This window comes from Eschrichtius robustus, chromosome 16 (assembly GCF_028021215.1).
Source record: "Eschrichtius robustus isolate mEscRob2 chromosome 16, mEscRob2.pri, whole genome shotgun sequence".
In the NCBI taxonomy this organism is placed as follows: Eukaryota; Metazoa; Chordata; class Mammalia; order Artiodactyla; family Eschrichtiidae; genus Eschrichtius; species Eschrichtius robustus.
Window position 1 is genome coordinate 36586139 of NC_090839.1, and position 15600 is coordinate 36601738.

The following is a 15600-nucleotide window of genomic DNA, read 5'->3' on the forward strand; positions in this document are numbered from 1 at the left end:
ATGTTCAGTTCTTCTTCATTACTACAATTCTTACTAATTAACAACTATTCTAAGCCTATGATTAAACTCTTGCCTTCAGATTACTAAAAGCAAGAGTTTCTTGTAGACATCATAACCAGCTTCCCTTTTATGATATCACTTGGTGTCTGGGTTACTTGGCTTAATCAGATGGAATGGCTGGTGATTCTGTGATCTTCCAACTATTCCTTTCAGCCTTTCAATTCTTCAGCTCCTCCTACAAGTACAAAATATTGAATTTCTTTTCTTTTTTTTTTTAATTAATTAATTAATTAATTTATTTATGGCTGTGTTGGGTCTTTGTTTCTATGCAAGGGCTTTCTCCAGTTGTGGCAAGCGGGGGCCACTCTTCATCGCGGTATGCAGGCCTCTCACTATCGCGGCCTCTCCCGTTGTGGAGCACAGGCTCCAGACGCACAGGCTCAGTATTTGTGGCTCACGGACCCAGTTGCTCTGCGGCATGTGGGATCCTCCCAGACCAGGGCTCGAACCTGTGTCCCCTGCATTGGCAGGCAGATTCTCAACCACTGAGCCACCAGGGAAGCCCTGAATTTCTTATCCCATGACTCACAGTAGTTTTCCTTTCCTGATTGAGCCCATACTGATACAAACTTCAAGGACTTGGAACTTGAGTCTAGAGTTAATAAGTCCTCATAATGGCAGCACCTCAGTTTCAAATAATATTAGTGTCTGAAATTTGATTAAGATAATCCTTGAGAGTAATGCCCTTAGAGACCTAATAGGAAATCAACAACAACAACAAAAAAACAAAACCCAACTTAAATTCTTTCTGAAGGGAACTAACATAGTCTATCATCTGAAGCTTTATTATCTTGCAAACAAAAGACCTCCCCCAAATAAAAAGTTAGTCACTTGAAGACATAAGCCCACATGGAAGAAAGATAATTAACAGACAAACAAAAAAGACCCACTGGGGCTTCAGATTTTGCAGTTATCAAGCATAGGCTTTAAAAGAGCTATGCTTATTATGCTGAATGATATAAAAAAAAGATTAAAATTTCAAGTATGAATTTGAACTTTAAGTAAAACTAAATAAAATGTCTAGAATTTAAAAACACAGTAACCATAAAGAAGAGCTAAATAAGTAAATAACAGTTAGATCAAACATGAAGACAGAAATAATGAAATGTATAATAGGTCAGAAAAAAATATCCAGAAAAAAATCACCGAGAGATAAAAAAGATATAAAATACAGAAGATTAAAAGATATAGAGAACACCATAAGAAAAGCTAACTACGTAGAATTGGAGTCCTATGATGGTGAAAAATAAAAGAGTAGAAACGTTGCATGGAGAGAAAATGGCTGAGAATTTTGTAGTACTGTTGAAGGATATTAAGTCACAGATCCAACAGTCACAATGAACTCCAAGCAGAATAAATAAGAAGGAATTTATGTAGGCCCAGCAAAGTAAAACTGACAATTAAAAGATAATTAGTAAATATCAAAATAAGCTAGAGAAAAAGTTACCTTCAAAAGAATAACAATTAGATGGAAAGCTGTCTTCTGAATAGAAAAATGGAAAGCAGGCAAAAATAGAATGACATATTAAATGTGTTGAAATAAGATAACTACCATCCTAAAATTCTGTTCCCAGAAAATATCCTTTAATAATGAAAGTCAAATAAAAACATTTTTTTTACTCAAACTAAATGAAAGAAACGTCACCAGCAGATTCCCCTAAAGGAAATAATAAATGATACTCTTCAGCCAGAAGAAAAATGATACCAGGTGAGAGTTTTACAAATATAAGTCATTATGATAGACAATGAAAAATATAAAAATTTGAATAAATATAATATTAATAATATTTAAAAATAATAAAAGTTTATAAAATATACAGAAAGTTAAAATATATGAAAACGTTGCATATATTTTCATATATATCAGAAGAGGGATAAATGGACTATAAGGATTTAAGGTCCTTGCATAACTCTGGAAAAGGGTATAATTAATAATTAATAACAGATTTGATAAGGAAAGAATGCCTCATAATCAGTGAAAGAATAATAAAAGAATATATAACTAGTAAGCTAATATCAGAAGTACAATAATAAAAATAATTAACAGTGCAAAAGGGGACAAAAAGTAAGTAAAATAGTGTAACGAGCATGAGTGATAAAGCAAAAGCACTTAATAAGATCATAGAGTTAAAACAAAATACAAAAATTAAAAGGTAACTGGTTTTACACTGGATAAAATGAAAATGGAACTATGTGTTGTTTATAAGCACATATAAAACATAGGAATACAGGCATACCTGGAAGATATAGCAGGTCCTGTTCCAGACCATTGCAATAAAGCAAACATCACAGTAAAGTGAGTCACACAATTTTTTTGGTTTCTCAGTGCATATAAAAGTTATGTTTGCACTATACTGTAGTCTATCAAGTGTGCAATAGCATTGTCTAAACAAAAGTACATATCTTAATTTTAAATATGTTATTGCTAGAAAATGCTAACCATCATCTGAGCCTTCAGTAAATTATAATCTTTTTTCTGGTGGAAGCTCTCTCTTTGATGTTGATGGCTGTTGAATGATCAGGGTGGTGTTTGCTGAAGGTTGGAGTGGCTGTAGCAATTTTTAAAAATAAGACAAAAGTGGAGTTTGCCACATTGATTGATTCTTCCTTTCACAATTTCTTTGTAGCATGCAATGAGGTTTGACTTTACCCACAGTAGAACTTCTTTCAAAATTGAAGTCAATCTACTCGAAGCCTGCCACTGCTTTACCAACCAAGTTTATGTAATATTATAAATCCTTTGTTGTCACTTCAACAATCTCCACAGCATCTTCACCAGGAGTAGTTTCCGTCCCAAGAAACCACTTTCTTTACTCATCCATAAGAAGCAACTCCTTGTCTATTCAAGATTTATCAGGAGATTGCAGCTATTCAGTCACATCTTCAGGCTCCACTTCTAATTATATTTCTCTTGCTATTTCTGCTGTGATTTCCTCCACTGAAGTCATCCATGAGGGTTGGAATCAACTTCTTCCAAACTCCTGTTAATGTTGACATTTGGACCGCTTCCCATGAATCACAAAAAGACATTCTTAAAATGGCATCTAGAATGGTGAATCCTCTCCAGAAGATTTACAATCAATTTTTCCTCAGATCCATCAGAGGAATCACTATCTATGGTAGTTATAGCTTTATGAAATGTGTTTCTTAAGTAATAAGGCTTGAAAGTAAAAATTACTCCTTGATCCAAGTGCTCCAGAATGGATGTTGTGTTAGCAGGCATGAAAACAACTGAACCTCATTGTACATCTTCATCAGAGCTCTTGGGTGACCAGGTGCATTGTCAATGAGCAGTAATATTTTGAAAGGAATTTTTTTTCTAAGCAGTAGTTCTCAGCAGTAGGTTTAAAATATTCTGTAACAACCATGTAACAACCATGTTAACAACCGTGTTGTTAACAGATGTGCTATCATCCAGGATTTGTTGTCCCATTTATAGAGCATAGGCAGAATAGATTTAGCATCATGGCCCTAGGACTTTCAGAATGTTAAATGAGCATTGGCTTCAACTTCAAGTCACCAGCTGCATTAACCCCTATCAAGAGTGTCAGCCAGTCTTTTGAAGGTTTGAAGGCAGGTATTGACTTCTTCTCTCTAGCTATGTAAGTCCTAAATGGCATCTTCTTCCACTAGCAGGCTGTTTTGTCTACATTGACAATCTGTTGTTTAGTGTAGCCAGCTTCATTAATTATCTTAGCTAGATCTTCTGGGTAACTTGCTGCAGCTTCTGCATCAGCCCTTGCTGCTTTGCCTTGAACTTTTGTGTTATGGAGAGAGCTTCTTTCCTTAAATCTTATGAACCAATCTCTGCTAGCTTCAGACTTTTCTTCTAAAGATTCCTCACTTCTCTTACCCTTCATAGAATTGAAGAGAGTTAGGGCTTTGCTCTTGATTAGGCTTTGGCATATGGGAATGTTGTGGCTGGTTTGATCTTCTATCCAGACTACTGAAACTTTCTTCATATAAGCAGTAAGGGTCTTCCACTTTCTTATCATTTTTGTGTTCATTGGAGCAGCAGTTTTAATTTCCTTCAAGAGCTTTTCCTTTGTATTCACAAGTTGGCTAACTGTTTGGTATAAGAGGCCTAGCTTTTGACCCATATAGGTCTTCAACATGTCTTCCTCACTAAGTTTAATAATTTCTAGCTTTTGATTTAAAGTGAGAGACATGTGACTCTTCCTTTCATTTGAATACTTAGAGGCCATTGCAGCATTGTTAATTGGCCTAATTTCAACATTGTTTTGTTTCAGTAATTAGGGAGGCCTGAGGAGAGGGGGAGTGATAGGGGAATGGCTGATTGGTGGAGCAGTCAGAACACACACAACATTTATCAATTAAGTTTGCCATCTTATATGGGCACTGTTCGTGGTACCCCCAAACAATTACAATAGTAACATCAAAGATCACTGGTCACAGATCATCATAACAAATATAATAATAATGAATTTGAAATATTGTGAGAATTACCAAAATGTGACGCAGAGACATGAAGTGACCATTTGGAAGAATGGCACTGACAGACTTGCTTGATGCAGGGTGCCACAAACCTTCAATTGGTAAAAAACACAGTATCTACAAATCTCAGTAAAGTAAAGGTAAATAAAACAGGTATGCCTGTATGGCAAAGGCTAAAAGTTAAAGGATAGAAAAAGCTGGTATAGCTATATTATCAGAAATGAAGAATGTCATTAATTGAAAAGCATTGCTATAGTTTTAGAGGATGCATCATGATGATAAAAGTTTGAAATCACAAGGAAAATATAAAAAATAAAATTTTGTACATCTAATAACATAGCTTCAAATATATAAAACAAAAAATCTAAAGGACTTCAAGGAGGAAAAATAAAGTCACAATTATAGCTCGATTGAAACATACTTTCTCCATAAATAATAGGAGACCAAAAATTTGTTTAAAAAACCTTCACCATTAGTCTTCCATTTCTCCTTATTCCCTAAACACCCACTCTAAGTTATGTGAGCCCTTGGATGTATATAAAAATATATGGTTTTCTTTGTGTGTGCAGCTATTATTATATTTATATTATTTAATAAAGAATTATGTGGATTTCCACTTCCAGAATTATAGTAGGCTAGGTTATTCAGACCACTCTTCCTACAAGTCAACTAAAATTTGGGATAAAATAGCACTGATAGTTTAGTAGACTTGCAGTCCAAGATCTAGTTAAATGTCAGAAATATAAGAGCATTCTGCGGGTTTTGCCCAAATGTATAAACCAAATCTGGGTAACTTGAGGTTTTTTTCCCAATACCTAATGGGGACCACAGAACAAGAGTGAAAACCCAAAGGAAAGGACTCTCATGGGAGCTTTGCTCTCATAAATATGGGAACTGAAAAAGCTATACCTTTAGGGTAAGAGGAGACGGAAATAAATCTACCTCAGGATCAGCTTCATCCCTACACATGTCAGAAATCCACAGTTACTCTGAGTGGAGCAGAAGGGGAAATACACCTGAGGAGTTCCTGTCTCTGTGCTCAGTGGCTTTGCAAACCTAAATTTACATCCTCTGGGTGATCCATAATACATCAGCCCATAACTAATTTAAATTGGCCCCAGACAGCAGACACCTGGCAGAAGTAAATGTTGGTTCTCTTGAAGAAATGCACTCTCATCCTAGGTCTCAAAGAATTCCCAGCAAGAATTTTCCAAGGAGAATAAGCAGCTCACAATAACACAATAACCAAGCTCATGAGGAAAAAGTCATCCATGGAATCCACAGGGAACAAATAACTACTAAAAATTGCATTTTTCTCTGAAATTATTTGCAAGAACACAAAAAAATTTCAGATGGCTGGATTTAGATTTGTGAAGAGTCAAAGAGGAGTAACAAATGTGGAAATGTTCACCTAGTATACTCCGTTTGCAATCAGCATTGTCCCTTCTGCACCGGTTGGGAGAGAATCTGCTATGAGAATCAGTGCAAATTACCTGAAATGACAGGCATCCTTCAATTTCCTTTAAGCAAGTTGTTGATTCTTAAAATTTTTGTCATCATATATAGGTCACTTTTCAGACATGAGTGAAATATTTATTTAATAAAGGCATGGAAATCTGTAGTGAGGATGTTAAGAATAATTATAAAATCAAAACTAATCATGATCGAGTGAAATAAAAAATAATAGGAATATATCACTTTCCTTTGCAAATCCATCTTATTAGCATTTCAAGGTTTCTAGCTCTTGTTCTATGCTGAAATGTCCCCTGGGTCATTATTGATAGAATGCTCTGATACTGACATAAATGGTTATTTTTACATTGTTTGTAAGAACATTGGCTATGTTAAATTCCACGTGTCAGAAAAGAAGACTCAGCCAAAAAGACATTTTCTTCCTCATTTTCTTCTTCCTTTTATCCTTCCTAGTTCAGTTTAGTCCAATAAACTCAAATTGAAAGCCTATCATATACCAATCAGTATAGCACAAGTTATATGTGAACTTTTCTTGTTCTTTGCCAGCTAACGGTCAGGTAGAAAATTTTTAAATTATTTATTATATTGTCAAATTAAATTTGTAATTTTTTCCTTCATATAAGTGGTGGCTTTGTGCCTGGTTGTCACAATTGCCTTGGAGAAAACTTGTCTCTCTGTACACATAAGTTATCATTGTCTTCTTATTTATATATCCATTGCTATCGGCCAATGTAAATATCTACATGAGAAAGGAAGCTTGGAATGATTCTGATTAATTGTCAGGTAATTTTCTGTGTCGATTGGTTTCTCTTTCTAGCCATTTTGAAAACACAGCTATGTCAAGGAGATCTGAAATAGAAGTGTATTTGAGGAATCAACACACAGTACTTCTTATGATTTGACTATGAGAATTTTAACCACTTGTTATAGTGTATGCCCACAGGTACACCCAACACCATCAAGAACAACTCAGGTTTGCTCTTTGAAGGACAATGGTTTGCAACTGGGAGCAGCACCCAGACATGGATGGGTCTTTGCATCAGAGTATGTATGCGTCATCCAGGTTCAGGACTGGGCAAAGAGGTGTACCACTTTTTTCTCTATGCCTTCCCCCACTCCTGTCTTAGAGAGGGTGTCCACCAATTCCTGAGCATGTATCCTTTTTATATCACTTTTCAAAGATCTTGCTTTCTTCAAGCTGTCAACTAGGGGTGATGAAGTACTAAATGTGCTAGTCCTCCCTGACTTGTTTATGCTTAAGTTAGTGGGTCAGAGATACTGAAAAGCATTTGGACCATTGAGAGAGATACTCTTCTGTAAGCAGCAATACCTAATGCTTCTTGTCCCTTTAGCAACTTCTGGCTATTCAGTCCAAGTTTGCTTCCATTTCACTATTCATCCAGAAAGAAGAAAAACAAAGATATAGAATTTAGGCAGAATATAGTTTTAAAAAAAAGAAAGAAAAAGAAAATAAAATAAATAAAAATTATGTAAATTTAAGGTGTACAACATGATGATATATAGTCAAGCTAATTAACACATTTTCTCCTCACTTAACCATGTTTTTGTGTACATGATGAGAGTACATGAAATCTTCTTAGCAAGTTTCCAGCTTTCAATACAGTATTATTAACTGGAGTCATCAGGCTGTGCATTTGATCTCTAGATGTATTCATCCTATATAATTACAACGTTGTACCTTTTGACCAACACTGCCCCATTTCTCCAACTGCCCCACCCCTGGTGAGTATTGTTCTACTCTCTGCTTCTATGTTTTTGACTTATTTAGATTTCATTTGTAAGTGAGACATACAGTGTTTTTTTCTTTCTGGATCTGGCTTATTTCAGGAAGCATAATGTCCTTCAGTCTCATCTAGGTTTGCCACAAATGGCAGAATCTCCTTTTTTAAGGCTGAATAATATTCTATCATATATATATACAGATGAATATATTGTGATATATATATATATCACAATTTATTCATTCTTTCATCCATCCTGCAGCAAACAAACAAACAAAAAAAACAAGCTGATTTTCAAAATGGGCAAAGGACATCAATAGACATTTTTCCTGGTCCTGTTCTTAGTGTTTTCACATATACCATTTCACATTAGCCTCTAAACCTTTGCCATTAGAGTGTAATCAGATTCATTGAATTTGAATTTATAAGAGCTCCAGGTGCTTCATGTGCAGTAAAGTTTAAGAACCACTGCTCCTAACAACCTTTTGAGGTGGGAATTTTCATGTGTTACTAATGCTAAAACAACAGACACAGATGCACTGCCTTGTCCAATAATAAGTCAAGATTTCAAACCCATGTCCTTTTTAGATAAAGGTCATATTTTTTCAACACCCTAATATTCTATTTCAATAATCCAACAGGAGGTACTTATTAACCACCAGCTTTGTGCAAAATACTGTGCCTGGGAATGTACCTACTATAACCATAATTTCATTTGCAAATACAATCCATATTCCTCTCTTCAGAAGAAAAGAATAAAAAGAAACAAACGTGTCAGATATTAGTGTCTCCATCTGATCAATTTAAAAGATGTCTTTATTTGGAAAGTACTGTGATGGCTCAGCCACTGAACATGAGATTATGATTTACCTTTGAGTTTGTTGTTGTTGTGTTTGTTTGTTTCAGAGTCAATGGCTACCAGAAGGGAAAATATTCAGCTAAATTTTTTGAGACAAAAAATGTTGGTATGAAAACAAGCTTAGTTATTTGGTATGAAAGCAAGCTTAGTTATTTTGTCTCATTTTCTTGGTCTGAAGAACATGAGGGTCCTTTGCTTCTGCTTGATCTTTAGCAGTGCTGAGGTCAAGGAATATACTGCCCTGGCCTTAAGAAAGGACTTACATCATCTATCTTGTCTGACAACTTCTAAATCATCTTTTTCTTCCAGCACCACCCCATGGGACCCTGGGAAACTGAGCAAAATAAAACATATTGATGTTCATTTGATGTCTTACTTTGCCACCTGCATTCTGGAGAAAATGAATGCTGTGTTAAAAGATATTAAATGCTGAGTTGGATAAGACCCATAGATGAAAAAATCATGTATTCTTGCCAGGTTTTGTCATCCTGGGGAACTCTGGGTGTGTTTTATAACCTTTCTATCTTGTTCTCTCATTATGGTACCTGATAAAGTAATCCTTCTCCAAAAGAAGGGCAAATTTAAGTATGGGCTGTTCTGAAAGTCATTGGCAAACAGAATGGACAAGGATTTCCAATACTAACTACACGATGCTGCTCATTTCTTGAAATATTCTAGAAAATTTCTGTCCACTGTCTCTATCATGGACAGAAGTGGGAGGAAGCTTTGTCTATTGAGCAGACAGAAAACATAAGCAGAGCATTTGAGATTATTCTAAGTTCAGAGACTGAACTGTTACATTTTCTTTTTCAGTCTTTAGAGTTTGTAAGACTTAGTTGCCTCATATTCAAAGGAAATAATATGAATATAATTGTCTTCTTTTGATTTATTGAATAAATAGGATATTTTTCAGATAAATCTTTTATTGTACATATTATACAAGAAATCACATATTTATCAGTATTCAGAGAATAGTAGATATCATTTTTTAAAACCCTACTCTATGCCACACAGTGTTTTAGGTGCTTAACATGTTATCTTTATCTAAATGGCAAAACTAATTAAATAGGTATTATTTTTCCCCATCTTCTAGATGAGAAAACTGAAACTCAGAGAGGCTAAGTTACTCTTTTGAGGTCATACAGCTAACAATATTGTGATCCTGACTCCAAAACATATATACTTGCTTTGATGGGACATTCTACCTTCCTCTCAATACAGAGGATAGTTGCCACTTTGAAAACATTTATACGATATAAAAATATCATAATTACTCTATTCATGTACACATTCTAATGTAGTTAATGAATAAATGGACTTACAAGTTTAGAAATATCTTTCGGCTTACATCTAGAGTAAATTGCAAACAACATATACCCCCATGTGCAGGGGTCCCTCATTATTAGGGGTACATTATATTTGTACCAATATGCACAAATTATAAATCCTAAATTTTTATACTGACACTTAAGAAAAGCCTAAGACAGCTGCTCTGTTCTCTTATGTCTGTAATAAGAATGCAACGGCAAAATGATTATACCATTATTACTATTCTTTATTACTAAATTGCATTCAAGTTAATAATTAACAAACTATGTCTAATCTAATACAAATAGTGCATGATAATAGTAAACACCATATGACTACACAACGACAAAACTATTTGGGAATTGTTGTGATCATAATTGTTGATCAAGAATTGATTGTACTAAATTGATGTGTTATTTAGTCCAAGCTCGTAATGCTCACTGCACGACAGGCCAGTGATTTGAGAGATGAGGTGTTGAGGCAAGGAATAGCGACTTTATTTGGAAAGCCAGCACAGCAAGGAGATGGCAGTCTAGTGTCCCAAAGAACCATCTTCCCCGAGTTAGAATTCAGGCTTCTTTTATACTAAAAAGGGGAGGGGGTGTGGCTGGTTGTTGCAAACTTTTTGGTGCTGGCCAGATTTTGGAGGGGATAATCCTTTATTCTTGCAGCTGTCACAATGTTCCTGTAAACCTCCAGTAAGACAAATGTTATTCTTGTTCTGTAACTTTTTAGCTCTGTATGAATGAAAGGTGTTATATCAAGATTTTATTTTTTGATGTGGACCATTTTTTAAAGTCTTTATTTAAGTTGTTACAATATTTTTTCTGTTTTGTGTTTTAGTTTTTTGGCCACAAGACATGTGGAATCTTAGCTCTCTGACCAGGGATCGAACCTGCACCCCCTGCATTAGAAGGGGAAGTCTTAACAATTGGACCACCAGGAAAGTCCCGAAAAGTGCTATATCTTTAAAGGTAAAGCCTGAAAGGCAGAGCCTTGAGAATGAGCTATCATGTACATTTCAGGCTATAGGTAAAATTCTTTTACCAAGTTTCAGAGCCAGCATGACTAACCACAGGCAACAGAGAACAAAGTTAAAGCTAAAAGAATAGAGCCAAAATGGAGTTAGGTTTGTTCTCCTCTGTTACAAAGGTACTAACTGTACTAATTGTTGTACTAAATTGATGGCACAATTTTCTGAAACTGGGCCAGTCTTTTGTGGCCAGAATCATACTGCCATGCAATCATGTGCAGAATTGTCTATCTGTCTCAACCCCTCTCTATAGTATTAAAGTATACTGAATATTGTAAGGCACTATGCTGATTTGTACCAAGTATTAATCCAAAGTAGGAAGGATTAGTTCCAATTCTGCTACAGTAAATAATTAGTTATGGGGATTTTGACAAATCTTTTCACTTCCCTAGTCCTCCTTTTCTGAATTTTAAAAACAGAGGAATGGGCTTCCCTGGTGGTGCAGTGGTTGAGAATCTGCCTGCCAATGCAGGGGACACGGGTTCGAGCCCTGGTCTGGGAAGATCCCATGTGCCGCGGAGCAGCTGGGCCCGTGAGCCACAATTACTGAGCCTGTGCGTCTGGAGCCTGTACTCCGCAACAAGACAGGCCGCGATAGTGAGAGGCCCGTGCACCACGATGAAGAGTGGTCCCCACTTGCCACAACTAGAGAAAGCCCTCGCACAGAAACGAAGACCCAACACAGCCATAAATAAATAAATAAACAAATACTTAAAAAAAACAAAAAACAAAAAACAGTGGAATGGATTTCTATCAGCTGAGAATCTTTCTATCAAAAGGGAGGGAAAACTCTCAAACTCAATCGCAACAGAAAATTTATTAGCCTAAATAACTAAAACATGTAGGAGTAAATTGGTTGCAATCAACTGGTTGATCAGAACTTCATTCAGCAAATCTGATCTCTCATGTCTTTTCCTTTTCTTCAATCCTCCCCTATGTAGTAGAAAAAACGGATGAAAAAACAGTAAGACATTATTCTTTGTACCCATAGTCTCTGAAGGAAAAAAAGAAAAAGTCCTTCCCCAAGAGATACATCAAAAGCCATGAATTCTATGTGGATTGACCCAACTTGCACCATATGTCTTTCTTTGCCTATCACTCTATGGCTCTCATTGATCAGGCCTGGGTCACATGCCCACTCCAGAAATGAGCAGTAAACGGAGTCCTATATGAATCACATAAACAGAAGGGGAAAGAGGAGTGATTCCCCTAAAGGAAGAGACTGGCCCTGCTTTCAGAAGAAGAGAGGTTGGCAGTGAAAGCTAATCAATATTTACACAAATTTTAATCTAGTTCATCTCTTATGGACTCTTCAGCTACCAAGATTTAATATTATGTGTAATACCTGGAAAAGATGTGTAATAGGGAACAACAAATCTGACTCCATATGAGACCTGTTCCTTTTATTTTAAACTTTGTGCTCTGTTGCCTGTGCTTAGACATGCTGGCTCTGCGCCTTTTGTAAAAAAAAAAAAAAAAAAGGAAAAAAAAATGTTGCCTCTAGCCTGAAATATACAGGGTAGCCTATTCTCGGGGCTCTGACCTTTATATAGAGATAAAAAGTTGCAGACAGAGAACAGTATTTGTCTTGTTGGAATTTTATAGGAACATCGTGACCTGACCTGTGTGGACAGCTTCAAGAACAAAAGAATCTGACACCAAGAAGTTTGCAACAACTAACCATGTCCCTCTCCCACCTTGTCTTTCAAAGTGCTTTGCTGAAAACCTTCGAGGAGTTCAGGGCTTTTTAGGCATGAGCCACCCATCTCCTTGCCTGGCCCTGCAATAAACCATTCTCTTCTCCAAACTCCAACATTTTGGTTTGCCCTCACTGTACACTGGGCACACCAACTTGTGTTTGGTAACAGATGCAGTAAAGAAATGAATGGTCCATTTGAGAAACATGCTTAACACTTGAATTATTAAATCAGCTCTTGTTTTATATCAACTAATTTATTCCTATCTTTATCACATTGACTTATCTAAACAGGAAAGATGACTTTCTCTAACTAGTCAGAAATTCTACTTTGAGAAATATGTGCTGGAGACAGCCATCAGTCAAAAAAGCAGAGTAACCTCTTAAACTTTCTGCAGAGCTATCCTAGGTGGGGAAAAAAGAAAAACAAGCAAACAACACCCTTACATTTTTTGCAAGTAAACAGTAAGAATAATTGTATATACAAGAAGAAACTGAAGGGAAACTTGCCAGACCACAATCTATTTAGGCATGGAGACCCTAATATCACACAATTACATTTGTATAACATGGTCACATTTTGCATTTCAGGAGGCTATCATTAAAAGAAGAAAATAAGACTTTGCTTCTAGACTCCTGTGTATAGTTTCCTCCAGTTTTTTTTTTTTTTCCTACTTTGTGCTCTGGCCATGGTGCTGAAGACTGAAGGGCCACACCTTGGTCAGCCCAGGGCTGACTTAAAACTTACAGGTTCAAACTGTGGATTCAAAGCCACTAAGTATACTTACTTTTTGAAGGAAAGGGGTATTATATTATCTGACTTTTTTGAGAAAGAGGAGGAGTTGTGACGTGAGATAAGGCAGAGACCTTGGTCAGAAGGAATGTTGTGTTATTGACTCTAAATCAGAAAAGAACACTTATCATCCCCTTCTTGTACTATTAAAACTATGGTTAATATTTCTGATTCAGTACCACCCAGATTCATTAATTAGTTTGGAGAACAGGTTAATTATAGAAGCGACTTACATTAGTAAGAAAAAAGACTCTCTCACTACCTCAATGAGTCAAAAAAAAAAACAAAACAATACACTTTCTTTACTAAGATGTAAACGCCATGCATGCAATGTTTTGTTTGTTTTGTATGCCACTTATGCATCCCTAGTCATCAAACTGCACCTCACACACAGAAAGCACTAAACAATTTTTTGTTTTTGTTTTTGTTTTGCTTAAAGAGATTTTTCTTCAACTTTCTGTCTCTGATATTGAACAACTCACTATCCTGTCTCATTTATTTTGTATATAAGATGTTCCTGGATCATAGGGTCATGTGATACTTAAGTCAGTGAAAACATATGAAATATGTTAAAGTCCCATGTAATGTCACTAAATTATTCAGTAAAACAGAAAAGAGAAGGTACTCAAATATGAAATACATTCTCATGATCAATGTTTTTCAAAATGAAAATGTCTTTCTTAATACTTAGAGTTTTGAATTCATATTAGAGACTCTAAAAATTCCAAAAAATGAAAACATCAATGCAGGGTATCTTGAATGTCATGAAATTGACTGCTAAGCCCATTTACTCAACCTTACTTTAAAGGTATTGAGAAAAAGAAAAACATCAAGTTTTATAGGTGCATTCACTATAACCTTCTATATGTGGCAGTGTGAATGTGAACAATAAACAATACCTTAGAGGAAATTTAAAAATAAACTTTGAGAGTTGCCAACTAAGATAAAAATACTGAAAATAATTCAACTAGACATTTAAAGGTGTAGAAATCATGGAAGGATAATAAAAAAAAAGGAAATGAGGAAATTGGTAGTATTGAAGCAAAATTAAATATGTTAATTAAAAATCATATTTAGGGGTAGGCAAGGCAGAGCCTGGCCGGCTGGGATGGGGTGCACCACAGACAGCACAGGGCTGTGGTGGCTGTGATGGAGGCACTGGAACTGGTGGATTTCTGTAAGTTCCAGGAGCTGGCCCGGTGACACACACACACACACACACACATCATTTTCTGGGAATAATGTTAGTAACAAAGATATTTGATATATTCAACACATATCTATCCGTTCCTGAGTGACCACATCCTAACATAATTTTGTCAACATGTTTTATATAATACAAAAATTACATATGTTTTATACTGTGACAGTTTTTTTTTAAAATTTAATTACTGCTTAAATGAAAATTCCATCTATAATGTTACCATATTATTCAGCAGTTCCAGATTTAGTGTATTTTAGTTCACTTTGAAATACTTTTTTTTGTTTGTTTTTTTTTGTTTTGTTTTCTTTTGTTTTGTTTTCTTTGTTTTTTGAAATACTTTTGTCAAATTTTTTCTATTGCAAGAAATATTTAATTTGTAAGCTCTTTGTTTTAATGTAATTATAGAGTAACAGGAAGTTTTATACACAAACATACACACACGGAGGCCCTGAGCACCCTAAAACACATAATTACACTCAAAAACTTGTACATTAATGTTGATATCAGCCTTAATCATATTAGCCAAAAAGTAGAAACAATCAAAATATCCATTGTTAACTGATGAATGGATAAACAAAAGCAGCATATTCATACAGTGGACTAGTATTCAGCAATAAAAAGAAATGTATTAATAACATGCTACAACATGGATGAACCTTGAAAACATTATGTATGTGAAAAAAGTCAGCTACAGAAGGCTGCACTCTGTAAAATTATTTTTATATCAAATATACAGAAGAGGCCAGTCTATAGAGACAGAAAGTAGATTAATGGTTACCTGTGACCAAGGGAGAAGATAGGGAGTGATTGCCAAAGGGTAGAGGATTTCTTTTTTGAGGTCATGAAAATCTTTTACAATTGATGGTGGTAATGGCTGCACAGCTCTGAAATATACTAAAAAACATTGAAGTTTAAATTGGTGAATTGTATGACATGTGAATTATATCTCAATAAAGATTCTTAAAAATTAAGTACTT

General features: G+C 35.3%; 1 protein-coding gene across 1 annotated transcript; it reads right to left on the reverse strand.

Moving 5' to 3' along the window:
* Nucleotides 1-3689: 3689 nt before the first annotated feature.
* On the reverse strand, nt 3690-4265 carry LOC137750381 (tigger transposable element-derived protein 1-like). Its single transcript, XM_068524755.1, has one exon. It carries the CDS (start codon nt 4263-4265, stop codon nt 3690-3692), a length of 576 nt encoding a protein of 191 aa, XP_068380856.1.
* Nucleotides 4266-15600: the final 11335 nt, after the last annotated feature.